At 48.4% G+C, this 27,076-nt stretch overlaps 1 protein-coding gene across 5 annotated transcripts in view; it reads left to right on the top strand.

The window, feature by feature from the left end:
* Nucleotides 1–22,377, top strand: part of LOC102047338 (uncharacterized) — a 58,673-nt gene extending 36,296 nt beyond the window's left edge. Inside the window, exons 4-6 of one of the 5 annotated variants that reach the window (XM_027801178.2) lie at nt 7,100–7,150; nt 17,661–17,747; nt 19,919–22,377. In XM_027801178.2, the coding sequence (XP_027656979.1) occupies nt 7,100–7,150; nt 17,661–17,747; nt 19,919–20,047 (267 nt within the window). In that variant the 3' untranslated portion in view covers nt 20,048–22,377. Of the gene's footprint in view, nt 1–7,096; nt 7,151–17,660; nt 17,748–19,918 lie in introns of all 5 variants that reach the window. The other 4 variants (XM_027801177.2, XM_027801179.2, XM_014277620.3 and 1 more) reach the window with 4 other exon arrangements.
* Nucleotides 22,378–27,076: the final 4,699 nt, after the last annotated feature.

Here is a 27,076-nt window from a genome sequence, read left to right as displayed (position 1 = left end):
GCTGTGCTGCTGCAGGGGCTGGGCAGGGAGCTCATGTCTGTCTGGCACATGGATGTGCTGGGTAGCAGCCTGGCACCCTTGGTCCCAGACAGTGGGGTGCTCCTCGGGTGTGGGGCATCCCTGGCGATGCAAATGCAGAGTACCCTCAGGTGACAACTAGGAAGGTCTGGCCCCTTGTTTCTCTGCTGATGAAAGTCATGTGTACCTGAGATCCTGAGCCTGGCAGGGGGGTAAGGTCAGCTGGTGTTACTTCAGTTTTACAGCAATAAGGAGAAGCCTGTGACCTGTTCTTTCTTCCTTATTGTTCTTGCACTGCAGAGCTATGAGGTGATGCCCATGTCCTAGCAGCACAGCCCCCAGTGCCAAGGAATTTAAAAACCCAGTCCAAAATCAACATACACAGTAGCTTTAAGATTTTCTTTTTTTTGCTTGTTATCCTCCTAAACCGATTGGGAGGGCAGACCCAGCTTTGCCCCTTGTGGAGTACCCATCACCTTGTTGGCGCAAGGATAGGAGCCGTGGCTTGGCTCCCTCATGCCATGCTGTGTGGGCATGGAGCACTGGTCACCTGGGTGGGAGATGTGTGCAAAATCAGAGGACACTGGGCTATGGTGTGTTAGCCTGGAGGTGCCTGCAGCTGTCAGACTGGGTCAGCACCAAAAGCTTCAGCCTTGCTGTTGAGCTCTGGCTGGGGAGTTGCTGGGTTTCACGCCTGGCTTGTGGGAGTGCTGCCTTTGGGGGTGGATGATCCCCTTCCTTTAATTCAGCCTGTTCTCTAAAAGGGCCCTGCTGAAATCCTCCTCTTCACTGGTAGCGTGAGGCTGCTGCTGGCTGGGCTGCTTGTGTGTCCTCCTGCGCTCTGGTGGCTAGCAGCTGTGGGCCTGTGCCCCTGTAGCCCCCTGGGCCGTCTACTCTGTGCCCTGTGGTGGGACAGCGGTGGGACTCAAGTCAAGTAGAAGCTTTGCAGCCACAGCATGTGGCACAATAGTCACTTTGTGCAGAGCCCCTGTCCTCATCTGTCCACTGTGCTGCAGATGCATCCCTGCCCTGTGCCTTAATCTTCTGCATGCTCTCCCTGCCTGAGCCGTGGTGGGGCAGGAGATGGGCTTTGCTCAGCAGCTGGCTGATACGGAAGGCTACTCCTCCTGGCCCAAACCCAGCTCTGGGGGCTGGTTGGGAAGGAGGTCAGGCAGGCTCTTTGCTCTCAAATGCCGTCCCAGGAGAGATGGGCCGTGGGGCTGTGCTCCCCTGGCCAGCTGGACGCATGCACCAGGAGTGGCATTGGGCTGGAGCTCACACATTGGCGTTGCCTCTCCACTGGTGTTTGCTTCACCTCCCTGTCACAAGAAGCACCTGGCTGAGACACCTTCAGCCCTCTGCTTACTGGGCCATGGAGCTGCTTCACTGCCTTGCTGTCATTTTTTCTCTTTATGGACATCACATGATTTGTCCCTTCGCATCAGCCTTCCGCTATGACTTAGAATGCAGTTTAGCCTCACACTGTAATGTTTCTTCTTTTGGTTCTCATACACAACTTATGAGTCTGTTTCTATATTTTCTGTGATAGACATTCAAGCTTGGTCTGCCTTGTTCCTGGAAGACTCTGGGCAACTGGGAAGCTGGCTGGTAGGGTTAACAGTATGGAAGTAAAACAAGAATTACAGAGCTAAGGAAATTCTGTCTTAAAACATGGTCTGCTTAAAACTTTATATCCTGTCAAGAGTTTTAAGATGTCAACAAGTGACAGACATATCCGTATCTTCAGTAAAAGTGCACCAATCCTTCTGTGGAGGTTCCTTAGCAAAACTAATGAAAGGCAGATTTCTGGCCTGCTTGATATCTACATCTGGTCTTTGAGTCAAGTTACAGCACAATTACTGAATACAGACTTTTTTAAAACTTTGAATTTTATTTCATTAAATATGTGAAAATCCCTGCAAAATTCTTAAGTTGCAACAAGCTGACTGTATAATGAAACATTTGAAGTGTGCTGATGTAGTGTAAATTAAATGAGTGAAGTTGAACTGAGAGTTCCTGTGCTCTCTTGCATGGAATAGACAAAATTGGCTTGAAAAAAACCAGTAGTAGTTAAACTGCATCTAACTCTAAACAGGCCCTTAGGTTTAAAATGACAATTGGATAATAAAATTAAATAATAATAATAACTAAAAAGAACCAGACACCACCAGTAGACAAAAGAGCTGTTGCTTTGTCCTATGGAGGTAGTGAAAATAAAACCATTCTAAAAATAGGAATGTGCATATAAAAAAGATGTAAGATGAAAGGGTTTTATTAATATGCAGGCTGACATTTTGCTTTGTGTGCTGATTTGAGAGATTGTTCAAACTCTGAAATACTTGAAAATTAAGCAGTGATGCCTGCCTTTAAGCTGTTCACTGCCAGAATTTTAAATATTTATTTTTGAACTGCAGTAGTACGACATAAATTCATCCTTGAGGATTTCACTATTCCTAGCATGACCTTGCATTAAGAATGCCTGTATTTTGTTTGTTAATATATATTACAATCATATGGATAAAGTGGTTTGTATACAGTAGCTCTGGATACAGTAGCTTGTGTGTCTAAGCAAATGCATGCATGTACCACTTCCCATCTGGGTTAGTTCAGAATTGCTCGAGTCAGTGTTAGAGGACTTGGAGCACTACTGCTTAACAGGAGATGTCTCCTGAAGCAAGGCTGGACTAGAGAGCTGTGTTCTGAGAGAGGCAGGGGTGGTGGTCCATCTCTGCATTTAATGTGGTATTTTGATGTCACAGCAAGTCCACTCGTGCCAGTTCAGGGGTTCGTTACCACACATCATTCAGTAAATACGTGACCTTCTAAGTGATAGTTTCCAGTCCCTGAAACTTCGTTTTGAATCCACGTCCAGGATGGAGAGAGTCACTGGGTTATGAGCAGAGAGTATTTGTGTAACAGGAGGTGAGATTGGTGGGAGGGTCCTTGAACTGAACAAATTGTGCTGTTTTCTGGGAGTTTAACCCTAGAATGTTCCAATTTAGCCTTATTTTTAGTGAAGCATAACTCTTGTGCCCTCAAAAAGACTTTCCATGTTTCCTTAGTCATGTAATTTTCTCCTCTTAAGTAGAAGCCACAGCAGATTATAAAATAAACTTTCCTTCATGCAAATAATAGTGCTCCCAGGCTGTGTCAGCTCTGATGCCAGCAGTTCTGTCAGAGACCGAAGGAGGGACTTTTTGATTGAAATAAGGAGGCTGAGTACAGACGCTGCCTCTTTCTCTTCCAGTTCCTTTTCTGCATGTGGAAGAAAGTCTCAGAAACCAAACTTTATGGTTTAGTCTCAGCTGTGCTGCTAACGTTCTCAATGACCTTCAGCAAATCTCCGCTCCTGTATGGCTCCCAGAAAATAACTTGAGGAAATAAAACTGCACTTCCAGATTGGCCTAGTCCTTAGGAATAATCCCAGGGTTACCAGACTGAACGTGTCACCTTTCTTATAGGCCATTTCCCCTGGCTTAAGGCTACTGCAAGCCATGTAGTCACATAAATGTTATTTCAGCTCTGCCTTGTATCTGTGTAAATAGGAGTTAATGAGTTGAGTATCTCGTGGCTGGATCCTGACGTGGAGATCTCCAGAGGGAGGATGAGGAGAGGCTGCCATGGAAAGTCCCTGGCTGTTGCTAGGCAGCGCTGTGTTTTAGCTTCCCCATCTGAAAGTCTGTGCTCAGGTTTGGCAAGGAAAGGGAAAACTGAGGGATGGAAAACCATACAAAGATGCTTGACTGATTTTGACTGACTTTTTATGTAAAGCATGACTTTACTGTGATGGGTGCAGAGTGTGTGTGAACTGGAAGCAATTTGATCAAATAGAATAACATTTGATAACTGGCCTTCTATGTATTCATTCTCAGCTGCAGTATCATTTGGCTGGCTTGCGCTCTCTCCCTCCTTATGTTTTTTCTTTTAGGATGAGACATCTCTTGGACCATAACAGTGAAGCTGGAAGAGGGCAGCACAAGCAGCCCTGCTCCACTTCCAGTCTAAGTGGAAGCAGGAAAACCCAGCAGTTCCAGAGAGCTGCTTCTGCTGAGGTTTATGCTCCAGTTTTACAGGCTATGGATGACGGGATGTCACTTCTTCATTTTACTGAGTCCATCAGGAGGCACACTAGAGAATGCTATTAACTCACAAAAATTATGTAGGGCAGCCTGCTCTTGCTGCACAATGCAGCCTCTTTGAACTGTAGCAACAGTGCAAATAGTGGTAAGATGCTCATGTGACTAAAGCTCATCACAACAGCACCATTAAAAGAGCACCTCTGTTTTCTGCCAGAAGCGTAGGACTTGGGATACAGCTGAGCATTTGAATTCGTCTTGGTAGTCTGGCTGGTTGTCCATCTACCCACAGGCTAGTTTAAACTTTTCAGTCACTCTGTTGTCATCCTGTAATTGCTGTCTCAGTTGTTCCTCCCTATGCCTTCTAATAGAAGACCAGAATGAGTAAATTTAAGGCCTTGGTGCCCATGCTAATTTGTAGTTGGGAAATAACGTCATTTGTTTCTCTGCGAGGAGTTATCGAGGGATCTGTGGATAGGACCTCGCTAGGCACTGGACCCTGCTGGACTGTACTGGGAGGTGGTGTACTTGCTTCCTGGCCAGCAGAGTTGTGTTTAAAGGTGCTTTTTCCCCTTCAGCAGAGGGTCCAGTGGTGCTGCTACTGAGGCACTGTGGAATTTGATGTCACAGCCTCGTTCCATCCTTGGGGGTTCAGCCACTGTAAAGCTCAGCTTTACAGCAGCCTAGAGAAGCTAAGATTCTCACCCAAAGTCACATCAAATGGGATGCAGCAGGGTATGTCCCACCGTAACAGTGCTCTTCCTCTAAAGGATGGGGCTTAAAATCCAGAGTCCTGATTCTCACTTTCATAGCTTAACCCTACTTTGTCTCATATGTTTTATCCCACCAGTGGGCTTGTGGCTTGAGCTATCTAGCTTACCCTTCCTCATCCCTGCCAGCCAATGTTTCACAGCAGTCTAGAAGAAAACCTTATGGAGAGACTAAGACTTTGCAAGGCCTCACAACTCCTTACTCTGCCCTTCCCTGCACCACTGGGGTTTGTCAGCCCTACCAAGTTCTTTCTCCTCCTCAGCTTTCTTCACTGTATGGTTGCAGGGGGCCTTAAAGGCAGAAACACCACAGTAAATACCAGCCTTACAATAACGGCCTTGCAGCCTGGCTGGGAATGGAGCTCTGCGTTGGTTTATAGGAATTCCTGGAGAATTACTTGTTTAGTCGGACAGCATGGGCTTGGGTTAGTTCAGTTCAGCAGTTCCCTTTGTCTCCTTCTGCCTGGTTTGTGCAAAGACCTGTTGGGTCCCTGCAAGGTTAGGAACCTTGGTGCTGTGCTGATGCCATAGCCTGTGCTGCCAGGTCAAACCTGGGGGTAGAGGCATCAGGCAAGGCTACTGTTGAGCCCTTTGATGAAGAACAAAGCTGTCACTTGGATTCACCTGCTAAAAGATTAAGAGAAAAAGCTCAAGATCCTTGCAGCACCTCCCTTCTCCCCCATGTTGCTTGGACAGTGAAATGCACTTTCCTCAGGCCCTGAACTACTCATGTGCAAGTTTCAAGACTTGCTGTAGTACCCATCTTTTTTTATTTTTTTTATTTTTTTTTTCTCCAGGCATGTCAGTGGGCCACAAGTGTGCTGAGGGCTGGGTTTTAGATTAAGGGGGCTGGTATGTGTAGAAATGGTGGGTGGGTCTTCTCCAACTCCCTCTCCAAGTTTTGGGCAGCTTGTGGATTGGAACTGTAAAGACATGCTTGTGGAGCATAGAGTGACAGAAGGTGGTGGAGGAGTGGGACTTCTCTCCCTACCCCCCATCAGTACTTCCTACTGGAAAAATATGTACTGTCACCTGAGCACTGTTCTGTTTTCGGTGTTGGTTTTTTGGGAGTGGTTTGTATATTTTGGGGGGGGTTTAAGCTTTTTGAGTTTCCAAGGCTCCCTTTACTCTGTTGCCGTTGTCTTGTCTTCTATTGGAAAAAAGCAGGAAGACTACAAATGAAAGGAGAGAGGAAGTAGAAAGGTCTCACTATTTCCATATTGGTAAAACGGTAGGATGTCTTTCCATGGGTCTTCTGTGTTAGGAACTTGATCTAAAAAACACTTCAGTTGCTTTGCTAAAGCGTGTGTGCAGGACGGAGAGCGTTTTCCCACACTTCACACAGCTTTCCAACTGTTAAAAGGGTAGAAGACAGTCAGGAGCTAGGAAAAATTACATGATTTCTTTCAAAAGCTGATGGAGAAAGTTTCTTCCTGACATGGCTCCATCACCAAGTTTTTCACTATAAAAGATGTAGTTGAAGTATTTTTTAATGGAAAAAACTGTTCTTTCTTGAAGCCTTGCTTTTCTACTTAGAGTAATTTTTTAAAATTATTTTTTTAGGAGAAAGAATGATTTTAGTTACTTGCCAGCTTTCAAAGCACTGCTTCAGAAGTGGGATAGAGCTGCAACTCACTTGTTTATTTCTGTAGTTACACAGAATAATTGCTGTTTTAAGTATATCCTGTTTGCGAAGTTGTGTGGTTCATGTGTTATGACAACTTCAATGGCTCTTACAGTATATAGCAAAGGGATTTAGGAGTGTGGGCAGGTGCTTTTTACCTTGTTCTTTAATTCTAAATAAATAAACATAATGAAAATAAAATAATGGGAACATCCACATTTGCATTAAATAGACTTTTTTTTTTTCCTTCATAAAAGGAAGGTAAATTCTACTTGCTTCAGGGCAAAGTCTAACCACTAATTGACAGGAATTAGGAAGAAACTTCCTTTTAGGCAGTTGTTCCATCTTTCTCTCTGGAATTTCTTGTATCTTCTTTTGAAACCCAGGGTATCAGCCACTGCCAAAGGACTCTGCAGGTTGGGCAAGACAGTCTCAGATTAGGCCAATTACTTGATGGCCATCTCTGGTAATCTTAGTCTTTCCTATCTCACTTAACTATCCATCTTGTTTGCTAATTAAATGTTGATGAAAAGAGACTCCCTACAAGCTCCTTCTTTCTCTTCCCTCGTGCTACTTCTACTAATCCCTGGATTCTACTTCTCTTTCAGAAGATGCTGCTCAAGAAGAATTGTGGAGCGAAGACTAGAGTAATTAAAATTCGTGTAAGTTGCCCTTTTCTGGTGCAGTTCCTTCATCTTTCCATGTATATCTAAATATGGTAATTCTCATTGAACATCTATGCCCAGAAGATTATTTATGGAGGTTTCCTGCGGCTTGATCAGCTGCATAACAAAAGTCACTGATCTGGAGTATAGACTGTAGTTGCAATTTAGGTTAGGTACTGACAAGGCTAATAATGCATTGACTTTTCCATTTTGGAGACTGGGTTCAAAGCTTCCTTGGAGTGAAAGTCTACATTCCCTGCTGTGAGCTCATACAGTATGCATAGCTGTCCTGTAGGGTATCATCTGGAACCTTCAGCACCAAGGGAGGTGCTGATCTGAGGTAACAAGTGGTGTTCAGTAGGGGTGAGGGGTACTGGTAGATAGCTGTGGAAGAGGAATTACACTTGCGTGATGCACTGGTGTCTGCAGAACTATGTGTGTTGTGGGACTAGGTGGTGGCAGATGAGTTAGATCGTATTTGGCTTTGTAGCTGGGATGACACTGCAGTGTCTGAGCATTTCCTGCTCTTGAGTGCACACCATGCCTAGCAGGGCTGTTTGCTCAACTCTCCTGTCTGTAGTCTGTGCTGCCTGCGCCTCAGAGTCTTTCTCTCTAGTACCCCATCCCCTGACTCTTCAGGCAACCCCGCTGTCTCTTTTGTGGGTATCTTGGCTTTCTTTTGGTCAGCGCTCTATGGCGCAGCAGGAGATGTGTGTGTGACCTTGCACTTTGCAGCCAAAACAAGTGCCTCTGTCCACTGAGCCCCATATGACTCTCCATGCTTGCAATATACAGGCAAAACCAGATCAGAGTGAAGAAAAAAATACATCCTTTGTGATAAACCTGCTACTTTCACTGCAGTAATTACAGCCTTGCAAGAGGGGTGAATGGCAGACCACGATCCTTCAGGGTTTACGCCTTGCCCAGCAGGAAATGGGACTGATGCCTTTGGTACCCAGAAGTGCTACTCTTTATGGACGTGCTGTTGGGTGCCCCTGCCCGTCACTGCTTTGTGGCTGAATCTGGTATTTGAGAGGAGGAGGAGGTAAGGCTGGCTAGAGGCTTTTGCAGAGCTGGGCTGTATTTCTCCAACTCCTTATATACCTTCTGCCAGGGTACTTCAGTCCTGTCTTCCAGCAGCCCCACAATGACCTGATACTTCTGATTGCACAATTAATTCTGATCTGTTATATATTCTTTTGTGCTTCTGCCTGGATTGTTTTCAGTAGAGCTGTCTCCTCATGTGCCCTGTGAGCTCTCCCCAGACTGTGCCTGTCCTTCAGACCTACTAACAGGCTTAATCCTGCTGCAGTGTTTCAGCGCAACTTGTTTATCACCTTCTTTTGTGCCTGCCCCACGTGCTTTTGCTGTTTTTTCTGGGTGTCCCTGGACTGCAGCTATTTCCAGTGCTGCTGGGTGGCAGTCCCCCCAGTCCCTGAGGTGTCACCAGTGCCTCAGTGTGGTGCTTTCCTCTGACACCTTGGGCTTATTATTGTAGCTTACTCTTGTGCCCCTGGAGAATGAGAGGCAGAACTATCCCTTTGCTCCCTACTGAGCCCACGTCAGCTCGCACGAAAATAAACAGCAGAAGCTGAGAGCACACCATTCTGACAGATGGCACAGAATCCATGCTTCTCTGGCCAACCTTGCCAAGCTGGGGCAGTGCATTGCTACCTGAGGTGCTCATGTGGTTTCCATGACAATAGCATATGATACTTCACGGTCTGCCGGTAGCAGAACCGTTAGGTAAAGGAGCATTTTTGCTTCCATTTTTCAAGTGATTGCAAGTGCTGACTTTTCTGTACACAGCTTAGAAAGGAGGCAGCAGGTCCCTGGCAGAATATCTTGCTGAGATGCCTTAGCTCTGGAAGCAGCTGAGAGGTCAATATCTCTGAAGTGTGATGCTGTGTTAATCATATAAAAGGAACTCTCAATTCAGTCAGTAAGACATGCTTGGCACAGGGTTCCTTCTTAGTGTTGCCCAGCAGCAGGACAAGAAGTAACGGGCACTAGCTGAAATGCAGGAAATCCATGTTGCCCTGAGAAACTGTGGAGTCTCTGACCATGGAGATAGTCAAAGCATGCCAGGACACGGTCTTGGGCAACATGCTCTTGCTGACCCTGCTTTGAGGAGGGGGATTGAGCTCGACTATCTCTAAAGGTGCCTGCCAATCTCAACCATTCTGTGACTTCTGGCTCGTGCCCAGCATTCAATCATGGAATTGGAGCACACTGGGGACTTTATTTCGCTTGGGAGGGCTATTCTGAGGCCCTACTGAATGTGGCCTTTTGCAAAGGATGATAGCAGGAAGCAAGGTGAGAGGTTGGTTCTCAGTTGCTGAGGGTCTAGTGACAGGTTCAGTCTTGGGACTTTGCCATTGCAGTGAGGGTGGAAGAAATGAAGATGAATCTCATAGCAAATGGTTTGATGAGCTGTTACAGGAGGAACCAGGTAACTGTCTGTGTGTCTGAGCAGGAAATACCACCACACGAATCAGTTTGCTTGTGGCTGTAGCCCTGATTCAGCACATGTAAAGAACATGTGGTCTCTTTCTAAAAAACTGAGGTGGACAGCAACATCCAGACAGCATACAACTGGTTGGAGATGCAGTGAGTCAACTGATCTGAGGGGCAGACAAGCTACCTAATGGTTTATGCCAGGTGTTTGAAGCCAGGATTCCTCCTTTATTCCTCCAGTTCTGCTGCTGAACAGCTTGAAGGAATAAGGGTTGTGCTTATTCCCTCCTGTGCAAGGATGATGAAGACCTGCTAGTAACACCAATGAAGCATTTTCATTTCTTCTTACTGAGGACAGTGTCTAATGTGGTTGTGAGATAGTGCGTGCTGTTAAAAATACCCTCCTTCTCATTGATATTTTGGTTACCTTGACATTTCAGGCCTTTGCTGGCATGTTAGGATGCAACGTGTTGTGCTCTCATGCATCATCCCAACTGTGTTCTTCCTCCCTCTTCTGCTGGAAGAGTCTCCCATGGGACGGTGAGATGGGGGGGCAGCGTCTTTATCCCCTGGCTCTGAAACACAGTTTCAGCCCTTGGAAGTGTTCATGGTCATTGGAAGTCTTTTCTCAAGCAGGTGACCTGGGTTGGGTTTTGCTTCTCCACATGCTGTTTTAACACTAAGGTGTCACCTTGTCATTGTTCCTTGTGCTTCAGCTTCCCATGGGCCAGCTCAGGCAGTGTTAGGCCTACAGCCTTTCCACTTGCTCAGCAGTTTGTAAGCAGGATGATGGAACAGTGATGTGACAAGTCTAAGAACCTAGACAGATTAAGGCAGGGAGATTAATAAAATTCCCAAATATGCAGCAGCTCTGTTGTGTTTGAAATGTGTTCAGGAATAGAAGCTGTGAAAGATCAGGGCCTGTAGTGAAGAGAAAACAGTATTAAAAATCTTGCTTCTGTTCCCCCCAGTAAAGGGTAATAGAACAGAATCAGCCCCTGTGCTGGGCTGGTGAGCAGAGATAAATTGGAGTGACAACATGTGTATGAAGTATGTATTTGTACATAATAGATATATGTGGCACAGCATGTGTCAGCGCAAGGTGAGAGGTAGGTGTGGGCATGCTTGGGTGTTGCACACTGAGGTGGGCAATGTGTGCGTGCAGACCTGGTCACTGGTGCCCCAGCGTGTCAGCCAGAGTAGTGTCTGTAACTGGAAGCAAGGCACAAGGTGTAGATGAGGGGTGCACACGTGTGCGTGGGTATTTTTGCATCCAGAGCATGTTTGCATGGCGCAGTCAGGTGTTGCACGGAAACACTCCCATAGTGCAGTAAGGAGGACTGCGCATGCACGTGCTCGCAGGGTGTAACTGCCTCCACCCTGGGCCAGGCGTGATCGGCTGTAGCCAGCTCTGAATGCAGACACCAGTCTTCCAGAGGCTTTCTATAATACCACGAGTCTGCAGTTCTCCAGGCCCTCTTGGGATGAGAGTTACAGGTCTGTCATCTAGTCCTGTTCTTGTTCTTCTTCCTTCGCAGACTCCTTCCTGCGGTCTCTGAATGGGATCGGTGGAGCTGGGCTTATCTCAGCAGCGGTAGGTGGGTAGAAGACACAACTGGCAAGCCCCTGGGTATTTCAAGAGCTCTTGTTGGAGCAGGCAGAGAGGGAGTAAAGATTTCAAGGCCAATCTGATAACCTGGCTGATCAGAGAGATGTTTTCTGCTATGTAAAAATAAAACAAGAATTTTAAATCAGGACATAAACCTCTTGTGCTCTTGCCTTGATCTTATCAATGTTGAGAACGCCCTCTGCTTGGACAGGGGCCAGATCCCTGGAATGACTTCCCTGTCTCTTATCTCTTGTGTCTGCATCCCAAAAGGCCACTGCAGAAACATGCTGGGTTTTCTTCCCCTAAAACAAGGGACCTTTTCAGCTTGGAGCCGAGCAGGAGATATGCTGGCCAGAGCCGCCTTGGCAGATGCCTGAGCTATTCACAAGTGTAAGGCATACTAGGTGACAGAGCAGTACCGGTTCTGGCTGCACAGCACAAATAAAGATTTCTAAAAAATCAGAAGACTTTGTGTGAGTAAATACATACGTATATATACTCATACATATATGTTGCCTCTTCCATCACAGGCTCCCAAGGTGCTTTGCAAGCATTGCTAAATATAGCATCTCAAAGGGAGATAAATATCTTAATTGCCATTTCAGAGTGAGTTAAACTGAGAAACCAGCAGAGAATGTGACTTGCCCAAAGAGACAGTGTGAGGAAAACTGAAGTCTGGGTGTCTTTGTGTGACTGAAGCCCAAACTTGCCATTTAGAAGCAATGAGAGAGACTTATCTCTCTGGCCGGTCACATCCTTGGGTTACTTGCTGGGCAGAGGCCCCCTCATGAAGATTTTAGCATTGTTAGTTCCTAGGCTGGCTCTTGTCCCCTGTTGATGGGCACACCTCTGCTGAACAAAATGGAGAAGGTCCTCTGCTAAATGAGGACATGGATATCCATTTTCTTACTGGGGGAAACCAGCTTCCCCCGTCCTTCTTCCAACTCAGTCACCAAGCTGCCTGCTGAAGGTCTCTGTGCAGTGACAGCTGGCCCCGGAGAACCCTAGCCCTTGGTCTGAATAATTACAACAAAAGGTTTTGTCTGGAGTTTTGTCAGTGTGGGGAAGGATCCAGTGCAGATAAGGTGGGAATGTCCCTGTCTGTTAAAAAGTATCCCAAGCATCTGATTCCGAACCTTGTTTTATTTAGCATTGTTTTTATTGGATTTCATGGCAAAAGCTAACCAGCCTGCAGCCCGGAGAGAGGGACTGTCACGTCTCTCTCTTCTGCTTCCTTAAAGAACTTTTATTGCTGCCTGCTTTTCATAAATTCCTGCCATGTATGCCCTTGCACCCGTTAAATCATGTAAGTGCTTGCAGAATAACCAAGAGCTCTGTAATCCAGAGAGCTCTGTGGAAGCTGTGAGTGGCTGGTGAGTCAGGAGGCTGACATCTATTTTCAGTGCTGTCTTTGCTCTGTGGGCTGATGTGGGTTGTGGCTCTGGTTTAAGAATGGGGGGTAGAAAGGGGGTTAGAATTGAGGTGCAGCCCAGTGACTGCTCCTGAGACAGCCCTGTGTGTCAGTGGTGGCTGTGGCTTGTGGCACGGTGGTTCAAGGGGCTGGGGAGCGGCAGGGCATGTTTCACAGAGAGGGGACTTCTGGGTCACACCTGGGTAACGGAGCAAAGAGAAGGGGGTAGGGGATGGCAGAGGGTCACAGCAGCTCTGCCACTGTTTTCTGGCAGAGCTTCAAGTCCCAGATGGCTGATCAGGCATGTCTCCTACCACCGCATCCAGGCCCGCTGCAGTTGCTCCCTTCTCCCCTTTGTTCGCGTGGCTGTGGGAACCTGGCACACGTTGCCTCTCCCAGTCCCCAGAGCTGTAATCCTCTTTTCCCACACACCTCTCCCATAATACACCCACTTCCTGCGCTTGGCTTCCACGGCTGGGGCGGTTTGTCCAGAGGCAAGCACACTGTGTCAGCATGTGTTCACAGCCTGCTCATGCCAGGGTAATTAATACTCACTTTGCAGTTTTAATTTGGGTTCCCTTTAAGTTGAAAGCAGCGTGCTGCGCTGTGCCAGCCTGCCTGGCCAGAGGGAATCTGGTTGCCCTGGCCTCGTGCGAACTGGAAGCTGCACATGCCCAGGGACACACCACGCGCCAGGTCTGTGAGAAGCATGGTACCTGAGGTTCCTGTCCCAAAGGACAGCCGGGGCAGCCAGCTGTGATCCCTCTGGAGGGAGGATGTTCCTGCCACACAGGGAGGGCTGCAAAGGGAAAGGTGGGAAGGAAGGAGAGGACAAGGTCTGTACACACAAGTCACTTGTGTACAGACCAAAACCACTAAGGGCTCTACTTGGATGTAGTTGAGAAATTAAGAGTCACACCGTCCCATGCCTGTGTCTGTGCTTGCATGGAGCTCCTCATGCCTGCTCCTTCTCCTGCTCAGGCATGGACAGACCCTGTGGTGTGTGCAGGAGCTGCTGCAGGCAGCCGTTTTCATATCGGGAGGAGAGAAAGTGGGGACAAGACACAGCTCACTAGTAGGGGGGTATGGCTTCATTCACTTGTTCCTAAGAGATTTGTGTGGCCTTCAGAGCGTGATCTTCACTGGGACCCTGGAGTGGTGAGTTCCCCAAGTTGGCCAGGGAGCACTGACAGCCTGCCCCTCTGAATGACCCATCTGTCCCTTTTCATCGTGCCACCTCCTTCCTTCAGATTGTCAGGCAGGCAAAATCAAAGCTTGCAGTCAGCTTTCTAAGAGACACATTTCAAAGTCATGTAAGAGGGAGGAGAAGAAAGGCTTATCACACTCTTGCCAGCAAGGACCCATAGCTGAAACTGGCCAATTTCTGCTTTTGGGCAAGTGACCAGCAAGCATCTGCTAGGCTTTTTGAAGTACCTTCCAAAAAAGTTGAGTGTTGTCTGTCTAGTGGCACCTCTCTAAGTCTGGTAGTTGCCATATGACAAGTCTGCACATACGTTTGAAAACGTTTGATAGATACTGTTTTTTTCCTTTCTAAGAGGAATAGTGATGTGTTTGTAAACTCTTGAACTGCTCTTTGCAATGTGGTCGCATAGAATGAAGTAGGTATTAGGCAGCTGTGTGTTGGTGGAGGAAGACAGGCCTTCCAGTCTTGTAGGGGAGGGTAGTGGACAACACAGGAAGATGGTGCTAACTGCAAAGTTCTGTTTTCCTTGTCAAAAGAGTGTTTGGAGCTGACCTTTCCTGTTTGTGGAAGAGAAGGGAGAAGAGTAGTCTTAAAATGAAGTTCTGTCATGGCCTATCTCTTAGCTATCCCCCTGAAATTAAACTGCGTATGAACCTAGGGGTGGAGGAGAGACCTTCAGGAGGGAAGAGATTTGCCTTTGAAAAGTAATTCTTTGCGCTGCTCCAGGTCTGTGACTGGAGTAAATTGTCAGAGGCCCTATTGGAGTTAATGAAGAAGCAGTTAAATATGAGTTGTTGTTCCACTTGAGGAACTAGTCCTGCTTGTCAGCGACTATTTCTTGAAAAGTGCCTGAAGGAAGACTATAATTGAAAGGAAATTACCTCTCATCAGAAGGTCGCAACACCTAGATGTTAATTAGTTCATCTTGGCTGCCTGACTGTGGTGTATGTATTATGCACAGGAGAAACTGAGGCACAGGGGATGGGAAGTGGCTTGGTCAGGGCTGTGTCTGGAATTACAGTTGTAGCTAGGAGCACACGAGGGTCCCCTTCCCTTGTTCACAGCTGATGGTTTCACACACTGAAGTGTCACCAGTTTCTTTTCTAACCGCTTGGCAGGGGTGAGAGGAAGGAGGATAAAGTGGAATTAAAAGCAGCTTACCTGTAAATGCTTCACTGTGGAGCCCGACAGCCTTTATTCTTTCTGTGCCCTGCCTGAATATTGGTACTACCTTTGGCTCCGTCGACTCCTGGGCAAGGCGACTGTCTCACAAACAGGCAGTATCGCAGGCAGGCATCTGTCTTTGCCAAGGCTCTTCTGGGGATTTATTCCTTTCCACACAGGCTGGTGGTGGGAATCGGATGCGCCTTTACAACTTGCAATTACATGGTGCCTTTCATCCCAAAGGACTTTTAACAAGTGAGTCTACAGACTGCAAAGGGATCAGTCACCCACCGCTGAGAGGCATCCACCACTCGAAGGCAGCGTCCTTTAAATGGAGCTCAGCAGTGGTTCCCAACCGGCGGGGCCCAAGGGTAGGAAAGAAGGTACTCCTGTGCTGGATTGGCCCTGAGTAGGGGATGGGTTGGCAGAGTGCACAAACTGATCTGATCTTGAACCCCGCCAGGATACTAGAGCTCTTATGAAAGAGAACCAAAGAGTATTAAGCAGGGCTTAGTTCTGTATCACCCCTAGCACACCACTCCCTTCTAAGATGTTGTTGTGTTAGGTAACTTCATTTCCCCCCTCCTGTGGGGATTGTCGTTCCAACAGCTGAAAGCATGCTTGGAGCTGTGCTCACTTTAGCTTTGTCCAAAGAAGAGAACCACGCTTCTCTGGAATCACGAGTCCAAAACTGTTATTTCACAATCTGCATTTGGGATACTTTCCCAGACTTCGCAGGGGTAAAGGATGGGTTTCTAGGAGGCGTGTGGGTTTGTATTAGTAGATTTATCCTTTACCTGCTTATGTTTTTCTTGGGCACTTTTTCCTTGCTGAAATGTACAATTGTGTTACAGGTGGATTTATGGAGCAGTTGCCCTTTTCTCTGTTTTCTGAGGGCTACTAACATGGTTGAAATTCTGCATTTCTTCTGTGGTGTCTAATCTCACTGCTCTTCTTTGAGGCACCTGCATCCAGTCTGTTATCTGTAACATCTTTAGGTGTGCTGCTTTGTTAATGTGCTTCAGGTATGTTTCAAGCCTGGTTGCCTATTTACCACCTGTATTTAATGGTGATAATGCAGTTGGTGCTTACAGTATGGGTTTGCAAGAGTATATTTGTAGGTGTGTGTACATAAGGAAAGGAGTGTGAGTCCAGGTGCATGCTGACTAGTGTGTGTGACTGAGGCTGTCTGCGCATAGTTGCTTGAAGCATGTGTAACACAAGCTAGCTCGCTTAGGAGCTCGTTTAACTCAAATGAGGCACGTGATGAGGCAGCATGGGTATCTGTAGATACTGAAACTACCTTCTGCTCCGGGCAGTTTTGTGAGCAAGTGACGAGCTGTGCTCCCTCGGACTGTCCCCTGCATGCTGGTGGAGTTCAAGTCCTGCATGGCTTGAGTTACGAGGTGAGCAGACAAGCAGGGACGGCTCTCCTTGTGATTTCCAAGTTAGGAGGAGGTCTGTGTGTGCACGGAAGGATGTGGACAAGTGACCAGGGAAGTGCATGTCTGCTGGGGAGAACCTGAGGCATGTGAGACCAGGTGAGCATGGCTGTATGTGATGGAGCATGCATCTAAGCATGTGTGCCCTCCTGCCAGTAGCTGAGTGCTTGTATCTCAGGCTGTTCTCCAGCTGCGTAAATACATTGCTTAACAAGTTGAGGGCTCTGGTTAATGATTGCCATTAGTGCAGGACCCATATTAGGCTCCATTTTGTGTGAGTTACCCGGCTGCCCAAATGCCATTAGAGTGAACGCACCAGGCTTCAATGTCAAACGTGAACTGTTTGCACTCTAAAGAGCTTCTGCAGGAGCTGGCCTGGGGTTGCTCAGCAGGGGCCGTAGGCAGTTTTATGGCAAGCTCCCTGGGGTCTGCTGCAGCAGCAGCAACTCTTAACAGCCTTCTGTAGTCAAAGTGATGTCCCAGGCATCACAGGCTGGCGCTGGGCACCCAAGGGGGGAGGGGCGGGCTGGCTAGGACACTTGCCCAGACTGCAGGGAGGCAGCTGGCCCAAGCGACGGGGTGGGAGGGATGTGTTCCCCTCTCTGGCAGCTGGCCCTATCCATTTTCTTTCTGGGAATACATCTACAGAGCTTTGCCTTGTGCTGCTCATCAGAGCCAGACCACCACATACCGTGATCCCAAATGGTGTCACGGACTAAGCCAATCAGGCCTTGTCATCTCTAGAGCAGGATACAAGCTCCAAAGAAAACACGCTCTTCTCCAAGAAGAGAGTGGAGTGATTTGGTGCCAGTGCTCGCTCTTCCCTCCAGCAGGGTCCCTAGCAGAGGTGCTGCAATGTCAGTCATGGGGTAGGTGCAAGACAGTCCTGTTACTGCTCAGGGTTATAAATAACTGCAGAACAGTCAGGGTGTTGCCGTGAATGAGGGCAGTCGCATTCCTGCCTCTCCTCTTACAACCTGCGGTGGGACACAGGGCCCTTCTCACCCTGCCCTCACCTGCTGTTGTGGTAGCTGTGCTGTTGAAAGCCAGCCATCATCTTAGGGCTGCTGGAGAGGTACCATGATGAAGAGGCAGATTTAGGTGTAGTTTGAGCTTTACTTGCAGCTGTCTGACCACCTGTGAATCTCTGCATCCTCCTGCATCTCTTTAAGTCCCTGTCCTTCTCCTTAACCCTTGTTCTGTGCCCACCTCCCTTGCAGTGCCCTGGAAAGGCTCTCTATCCCATACATTGGTCCCAGAAGAGGGCCCAGAGAGAAACCCTAGCACACCTTCCCACTCGAAACCTGGTGAGTTTCGTGGATGACTTTTGTCTGTTCTCTGGACCCGTCTTTTCCCAGCCTCTTCTTCATCTGCCGGCCGCCAGAAATGAACAGATTCAGCTGCTTTCCCTAATCCTGTCTGGCATTTCAAAGTGGAGGGGACTGCCAGGTTCTTTGTGCCCATTCCCTCCTGGCACTGGCAGGGGACCTTCTCTCTTCTGGAGAAGGACAAATGTGCTGATTTATTCTGCCCCTTAGCTTTCAATACGGGTTGCTATGTTACCCTCCAGCTCTGAGGCTTGCCAGAGCACACATCATATATAACCCCACAGCAGGTGGCTATTGAGTAAAGGCCCTTAAATCTGCCTCTCTTGTTTCTTATGCTGCTGGCCAAGGTGTCAGGGGGATGTAGCAGGGCATGATTTGCTGGCTGAAACTCCAGGCACAGCTAATGCCAAGCACCATGTTGGCTTTTTCTATTCTCAAGTGCCCATCTTAATTTGCAGAGGACATACCAACTAGGCAGGAACATGCTGCCCGCATTGGCTTTTAAAGAGGCCCTTTCTGATACGAAGGCTTGCCTCATGGGGCCAAGCAGTGACCAAGATCCTGGAGGCAGATACTTTCAGATCCTGCTGCAGTGACTGCAGCACCCAGGACCTGGCTCAGACTCTTCTGCGGCACACTCTAATTTGATATGACTGTTTGGGTAAACCTGACCATTTACGCAGCTTTCTGGGAAAAGTTGTGCGTGCTTGTCTTGTGATGACAAGTTAAAACCCAGCCAGGATAGAAGCAGGTGGTATCAAAACATCACTTTGTTGTGCTGTTATGTGGTTGCAGCTGTCCGAAAGAACTGATTTTGAAGTGCCAAAATGAACCTCTATCTTAAAGGAGGTGGTAAAGTTGGTAATTATTTCTAAAAAAGCCTAATTCTTTGAGGAACAGTCCATTAGTGCAGGCTGAGCAAGGGAAACCACGGTTTTCTAGGCTAGGAAAGGCCTAGAAGAGGCAGCAAGGAGTCACATAATACCAGAGCCAAGGCCAGATCCACTCTCACTGGATTTTTTTCTGACCTCCATGAAAACAATGGTAAAGCCCTTCCCAGCAGTCATGGAAATGAGATGAGGGTGAGGGGCATTTGCATGAGTTTCTGAGCTGCTGAACTCCCCAGCTTGTGACACTCAGTGGCTCACAAGTATCCGTGGGGAATGAGCTCTGCAGGATCATGATTAAACACTCTGCAGACCCACAGCACAGTGAGACCTCTTCTCCTGGCCAGAGTGTCTGTGAAGCAGCTGCCCCACTGGTGTTTCTTCATGCATAAGGAAAGAAACAAAGTTCCCAAGAAGTAAAAGGAAAGCACTTCCTATTTAACGGTGGTATCACTTCTTTGGCACCATGATCCCTCTGGGATCCACCAGTCCCAGCATAGCCTAGGGGGGAGCAAGCATTTCTGTCGTGTCACACAGTGCAGGGAGTGCACGGGTATTTCTGCCCTCCTTATTCTCTGTCTGCGCTGACCGTGCTCTGAACCCCAGGAGCAAAAGGGGAGAGAGTGGTCTTTGGTGGCCATGGTACAAACCAAGGCTGTAAGACTTCCAGGTGGGATCTTTTCCTCCAAGCATTTCACAGCCGTTCCTCATTGAACTGTGGAGTCTGGAGCCAAAACTCTGGAGAGTTTCAGTCTGTCTGGGACTTTATAGATTAAGAAAGGGTGATTTGTAAATCCTTACTGGAGCACTGGTGAAAAATTAGACTGAAGAATGAGTCTTCAGAGATGACTTGGTTTATCTCCTTGCTCTAGAAGTGTAGTAGATCCTCCTTCAAGGCCAAGTGAATCTGAATTTAGCTTTTCCATGTGGTACTTTCTGGCAGTGATGCTGTTCTGATCCTGGGACTCTTAAGTGCATCATGGATACCCTTTTTCACTTGGGTCCTGGTCATGTGGATCCCAGGGACCTCAGTCCTAGGGATAGGGGGTACACAAGCTTTTTTTTGAGTGGTAGGAGCAAGGACATGAGCAAAGTGCTTCATTACGTATATTAGTGCTATTTGCTGCAAGTCCAAGCATGACCCTCCATTCAAGGAGGTGTGATTGTACCAGAGAGGGATGTGACAAAGCACTTGAGGCAAGAACTTCACTGTTTGCAGCTTGTCTGAGCGCTGACTTTGTCCCTCTTTTCATTCCCTCACAGAGCATCAACGGAGGCCGCCCACCACCCCACTTTGTGTATGATCCATCCACCTTTGCCTTCCGTTCCCTCAGCACCTTGAAGCCGCTGAGCCCAATAGCTCCAGTGGAAGAACCGTCATGTGCCTACTGAAGGAGTTTCTCCAAAAACCTCAGGAACTATCAACCAACCACCTGCCTGGCAGGGAGAAGGGGAGGCAGCGATACCCAAGGGCATGGGTGGGAGAAGAAGGGGACAATGATACATCTTTGCAATGCAGCCTTTCTGGCAGCAAGAAGCATACAGCTTTGCAGCAGTGCCCGTTTTCATACCTTTGTTGTATCTGAATAGTGGCAAAGGGAGAGATTTTTGTCTTTCAGGGCAAAGCAAACCAGTCAGGTCCGCAAAGCGTGAGGGCAGCCACCAAGGCAATGTCAAACATGGGGATGGTGGTAGTTGAAGATAGCCCTGAGGGGTCCAGGGGCTAGTATGGCCTGCATGGCAGCAGGGATGAGTGATCAGTGTGTGAATCCAAGCCCAGTCAGTTCCCCAAGAGTACCTGGGTCTGCAGTACTTTTCTATAGACCTGACCCTTCTCCCACTTAGAAGTGAGCTTGGGACTGGAAACAGAGTCTGTACAGGGCTGCCCTGCAAAGCAAGAAGATCCCTCTCTGAGACTCTTATAATTGCATTCGCTTCAAGTCCTCTTGAGTGGAAGACCCTAGGAGAGGGAGGTGGGAGGGGGTAGCTGGCACATCTGGCTGCGTGTTCCATCTGGGCTGCTGGCAACTCAGTGACACCATCTAAAATGGGATTGAGATGGGAGGCTTGAGCCTCCCACTTGTGGATTGGATATTAGATTAGAATTCTAGAATGAAAGGTCTGTGTTCAGCCATCAAAGAAAACACAGCATCAGTCCTCCCAGCATCACCAGAGGGAAGAACTTGAGGGTGACTGCGTGCTCTTGGGGTCTCCACTCTGCTGAGGCTGTGTTCTGGGGTATATAGCGCTTCTCCATAGCATTGTTCCAGTACCCTTCTGCCCTAACATGATGCTGAAGGTAACCGGTATCGCCAAACTCAACCATATCTAAAGTCTCCAGCCAACTTTCTGCTCCCCTGGTATGCTGGCTTTTAAATTCAGGTAGGCTCTTCTTGTGTCGGTGGAACAGGTATTCCCAGATATAGCATGGAGTGGGAAGGAGGTCTCTGTTTCGTGGCCACCTGTTGGTAGAAGAAAAAGGAAGGGATTTGGGGGGAAGCTGTGGGATGTTTTTCCGTAGACAGTCCTAAGGCAGTTAGGACCATGCTAGGCCTTGCTGCCACTGGAGTTTGAGTGGGATCTGGCCTTGAGGCACGTATGTGTTTTGTGCCATAAGGCAACAGCTAATACAACAAGCTCTCACCTCTCTTGTGAGGCAGAGGAACAAGGCATTTCCCTTGCTGCACATGGTGGAGAAAGTAACCTCTTTGTGTAGGCATTCCCCACCTTGAGCCTGTATCTGGCTGAGTGCAAGGGGGAGCAAGCGGTTTACTTCTTGTCTGGATCAAGAGGAGCAACTGTGAGTAATATAAAATATTTTTTGTTTTTAAATCTGCTCCTGTGTGGAGGTCTTTGATGCTACTCTTTGGATGAGACCAGTGGTCAGTCTGGCTGCCGGTAGGGGACCACACAGTGAGCCAACATTCAGTTTGCTTTCTGGGCCCTTCACTGAGACCCCTGGGGAAAGCCCAAACATCTGAATCCCCCGCCTCTACCCTTCTCTCTCCCTAACTGCCCCTCTCAGGCAGGCAGAGCAGCTGGGCAAGGTGGTGAGGGGACATCTGTCCTGATGCTGCCCCAGCTCTGCCTGCTTTTTGGCTCCAGACTGGCACAGCTGGGCCACCCTCTGCACCAGCACCACCTCCAAGGGGTTGCTTGTGTTTGCTGGTGAAGTACTTCTGGCAGAGCATAGTGGTTCCCTGCAAGAAGTCCCTTTGTCCCACAGAGGCAGATTCCTCTGCCGATTCCTTCTGCCCCTGTAGAGACTCTGCTTATCCTGTTTTGATGGCACACCTCAGCTTTTTAACTGCTGCCAGATCAAGATGACCAGTGCAGGACAGGAAGTGTTGCCCCTTAGACCAAATCCCTGTGCTCAGAAGGGACAGCTGTAGCCTGGTACCTGTCTGAAGAGGCACGTTCCCCATGCAGATGGCTGGGGTGGCAGCACTGTGTGGCCCTGCACCCCCAGGCTTTGCTCACCAAGAGCTGCTGAGGTGCTTGTCCCCAGAGGTGTGTTTCTGCCAGCCCACAAGTGCGGCAGGCTGCCCTCCCCTGGGTGGGAGCAGGCAACAGGGATGTCGTGCCGATATCGTTGCCTTTTAGTACTTTTGTAACTTTTCTCTTGTCTTTTCTTTTTCAATCAGAAGGAAAAATAATAAAAAAACCAAACAAACAAGCAAACAACCCAACAGTGAAATAAAGTGTAACGGCTGCTATATTCACACCGCTGGTGAGTCTCATGTGTTTGCCATCTTCCTGGTGTTTGTGGGCAGGGGTGGAGGGGGGAATGGAGCAGCGTCAGCTATGGCACAGCACTGCCAGACCCAAGCACTCCCAAATCCCAGGCCCTGTCTGCAAGAGAATTTCTTTGAAAACAAGCTAGCAAGAACTTATCTAAATGAATGCTAGGTTCTTTGCATGTAAGAGGAGCTCCCCAAGCAGCTGCTCCCTCTGAGGCTGGCCCTGATATGGTATATTGCCCCTCACCGGTGCTTCCCTCCCCAAGAAGGTGCTTTGGCTTTTGAGTGACCTGCCTGTTGCTTGGGGGTTGAATGTGTCCTGGCTGGAGGTCTCCATCCCCACTAAAGAGAAGGGTGGGTGACCACACAGCTGGTCTGTCAGCTTGTAATTTTAGTGTCAGCAAGTCTTAAATCTCTGTCCCAAGATTCTCAGCAGTCCTTTTGCTTACAGCCAGAGCACTCGTGCTGCTTTGTAGCAAACTCTAGCTTACCCCTTCACCTGGATCTTTCTCTAAAAACTCCATCTCAAGTACTTGTATGTGCATTCACCACCCCTTGCTATCTCCCTGAGCTAATTCCTGTCTCCTCCGCACTCCTAGCTCAGTATCTCAACCAGCATCTCACAAGGCTATTACCTATATCCCCTTTTCCAAGGCTGCCTGAGAGATACTAACTAAAATTCCCTTAGCAGTCCTATTTAGACTCATTCCCAGGAGGCCACCTCTTCCCTCCAAATTCTTATCTCCTCTAGGCTTCCTGCCATCTCTGTCATCTTGAAATCCTCCCCTCTGTCAGCTGCAGCTCATTGTTAATTGGCCTTGGCCCATTTTGCAGGGGTTGTAAGGTGGACTTGCTGGCTCCTGCAAGCCCTTTGCTCTCACATCTCCTATACAGAATTGCTTTTATTTGTGATGCTTCTTCTAAAACGGCCCGATTGCTCAGCACAGCCACCTTTGTGGCCCTAGATGCTTTTCAAAAACACGGTGTCCACTATGGCTCCACAAACCCTGATCATCTGTAGGCTTCTGCCAGGTCAAGCTTGTTTATAAGTAGATAAATGCATAGAGAGTATGTGTTGAACTTGTGTCAGCCAGGCTGTAGGTACGGACACACCTATCATGCCGAAGCCAGAGTACAGCAGGTGGAATGGTATAAAGCTGGTGTAAAGCTTTGCAGTGTGCAGTCAGCAAATTGGCTGGGGGGAGCTGGGGTGTAGAGCTGCTGCTTCTGCCTGCAGGGCTGTACTCCGGACCCCAGCACGTGTTTGGGTTAAGTCCAATTGTGCCCACCCCTCATTTCTCCCTGGAAGCTGGGCCTCTCTGTTAACAACAAAACAGGGCAGGTTTTGTGGTAAAACACAGCGATAAGCCTTGATACAGCGACAGCTCTGAAGCTAAAAGCAAGCAGGTTAGTGGTATTCGCAAAGATCTTACGAGGTACGTTTCAGCTGTAGTTACCAGGGTAGGTGGCAAAGGGGCCTGAGGACGTTGGCCTCATTTGGATGCCAGACGCTGGCATGGGGGGTTTTGCCAAAGACCACTGTGGAAGTCATCAGCAGAAACAAGGGAAATGGGAGCTGAGCTGTGGTCTTCTGAAGGCTGTTCCTTGCTGTAGCCACTGCACCCCGTTGCTGCTGCTGGCATACAGCAGCGCAGGGCTGCTCACCTCTGTGGCTTCCAAAACACTTGGTGCAAATACCTTCTCCGCTGCTGCAGCGGGCAGGGGTGCTGGCTGGGGTGCGAGCAAGCACTTTTTGAGCATTGCCAGCTTGGTGTAGGTCCTTCGGGACCTATGCTTTGCTGAAGCTCCTGCCTCCAGAGTTAGTCCTCCCACTAGGTTTGGGTCGTGGCTCAGTGGGGGAGCCTGTAACTTCTAAGCTGAGAAGCCAATCTCGCTTACAGACGTGCAGGTGTTTCCCTTCAGAGCAGAAAACAAACCCTGTGAAGAGAGGAGGACTGTTGTGCCAAGGTGCAGCGTGGGCACGCTGAGCTCAGCTGTATTAACCATCTGCAGAAGGGTCAATGGAGACAGGCGGCTGTTTGAAGAGCTTGGCCACATCTCTGGGATTTGAGTGGGGCCATTTAGGCTAATACTGTTCTCCAGTTAAAGTAGATTAATTAGGTTAATGCTATGGCCTTATAAAAATAACAGAGGGGAACCAAGCTGGCAGCAGTGGCAGAGTTGTTGTATGTGTACCTTGATACAGTGAGTTCCTTTGCAGCCAGTGCACAAGAGTGGCTCTTCTCGTGTTGTCCAAATATTTTCTTACACATGTATATACATGCATGCACACGATACATATATGTATCATACATTTCTCCGTATGTTTCGGTTGTGCAGAAATCTCTGTAGTCTTACAGTCACCCACAAGCAGGGTGCCCTGTGCCCACCTGCGGCTGTGTTTGGCAGGGCTGAATGCAAAGCCCACACGCAGCACACTCACCATCTGTGTGCTACGAAGCATGATGATGCTTGGAAAACACACCTACTGCCCCGCTCCCCACTGCGTGCCGAGTGTTGACCTGTCTGCCTACCTGCCAGATTGACTAGGAAAACGCTCAAGATCAGCAGTGCTGCTAGGGCCAGGGTTCTCACCCCAGGCTAGATGGAGGCCACTAAAACACGTCTTGGCACAGAAACAACTAAGAAGCAGAATTTCCAGCCGGACAGATCGTCTCTTTCAAACAACTTACGGCTTTCCTTTGCGTTTCCTGAAGCTGTATAGCATGTTGTGGCAAGGCGTGGGGTGGAAGAATGCATTCAAGGGTGTGGATCAGGTTGGATGGGGTATGTGCTGATACAATGAAAGCGTATAGACACAGAGTGCATTTACAGTGGCATTTATATGGTTGTGGTGTTGATATTTATGGCGCGTTATTTTAAGCGTAAGGAAGTCTTGGAGAGGTAAAGGCAACAGGCACACGTGCAAGGAAGCACGGGCCTGGCAGGATGGATGCTGGTGGATGTGTATGTGAGGCACAGGCAGAACAGCTTGTGCTGGGAAGGAGCATGAATGAGGCCGTGTGTTTGCAGGTGTCTGCAGATAGTGATGCACAGAGCATGTACAAATAGATTACATATGCTAGGGCAACAGTGGTGAGTATTTCTTAGCCGTTTCTGCAGTCTCAGCCATTTGTTGTAACAACTGGCAAACTTTTGGAATGTGTCATGTCAGTATTGTTTAGGAAAAGTGAAAAAAAAAATTACAAATGCCTGCTCTGTGTCCTTGAGGTACTTGGGAGCTTTCACCATTGGATTAAAAAGAAGCAGGCACCTGGACACCAGTGACTCAAAACAAAGTGACCTCATTACAAAATAGAGAGTGATTGTATACTGTTCCTTCTCAGACAAGAACTTCAGGGACATCAAATACAAGTAGCAGGTGGCAGGTTCAAAGCAAACAACTGGAGGCAAATCTGTACAGAGTGCAGGGTTGTACTGGGGAACCCTGTGCCATAGCACGTTGTGGCTGCTTGATATTTGCATGGCTCCAGACCTGAAAAGAAAGGAGAAAAAAAAAAAAGAAAAAAAGAAAAATACTCCACAGGAAACACTACACGCACAAATGCCACCTCTGGCTGAGGAAGGTGGTGAGGCAGGAGGATTTTCTGGGGTAGGTTGCTACATGCCAGTCCCATCTCACCCTCCTCTGTGGCAGAATCCGCTCCTGGCAGGGTTCAGGGTGGGCTAGTGGCTCCAAACCGGCGCGTGCACCAGCAGTCACCTGGCTATGCCAGCGCTTTCTTTCATGTGTGCCCGCTGCCTTTATTCCTCCAAGACTTCTTCCATGATACAAGGCCTCCGTGGTGACTTGGCCCCTCGAGGTTGGGGATGAGCTGGTGCAAATGCTGAGCTGCTGGCATCAGGGAGTACCTTGAAACCTGGGCCACTCACTGGTTTATCTGCATGGCTGCAAATGGGCATCCTGCAGATCCCCTCTGCCCTGAGCGTGGGGGTGCTGGGGCCCTGCTAGGAGGACCCCAGGTTGGTCATTGGGGCTGCCTGGCGTCCCTCGTGTCCCTCACCACAGCCAGGCTCAGCCTGAACATAGTTGTTATGTGCTGGTCGCCAGGGCATAGCTCGGGCTGAGGCTTCCTAAGCGGGTCAGGTCTGTCCTGGGTGACAGGCCAGTGTCCAGGTGTCGCAGGGGCAAAGTAAGTTTGGTTTGAGCACTGTTTCAGGCTTGTGATGTATATATATGTAATATACTTTATATATGTACTGTACTTTTGAGGTGTAGGAACATGTTAGGACAAGTGTCCTCCAGCAATTGCTAACCCTCACATGGGAGCGAGCCAGGGAAAGAGGATGCAGCTGTAGCAGCAAGGCTCTGCGGAAGGGGTACCATCAGTGATGAGGAGAACGTTTAAGCACGTTGGTATCTCACCATTTCCTGAGCTGGATTTTAGTGGGCTTATTCAAGAAAAGGGGTGCGGAAATAAAAGATGTAGATGCTTTGAGAGCTAGCTCTGGCTGTAGCTGCGTGCCAGCTTGGCAGGACTTGACCACATGTTTTCAGTTAACCCAGGACAGGATGTGCAGATAGCTCCGGACATATGAGGAGCCCAAAAATCTGTTTTCCTTTTTGTGGCTGCTCACATCAGTTCCTACTGTAATAATAGCTCAGTCTGTTAGTGGGTTGGCCAGCATTGATTGCATGTTCCTTTCTGAAACGTTCACA

Source organism: Falco cherrug, chromosome 13 (genome assembly GCF_023634085.1).
Source record: "Falco cherrug isolate bFalChe1 chromosome 13, bFalChe1.pri, whole genome shotgun sequence".
In the NCBI taxonomy this organism is placed as follows: domain Eukaryota; kingdom Metazoa; phylum Chordata; class Aves; order Falconiformes; family Falconidae; genus Falco; species Falco cherrug.
Note: the sequence above shows the minus strand (reverse complement) of the source record. Positions and strands in the feature narration are given on the sequence as shown.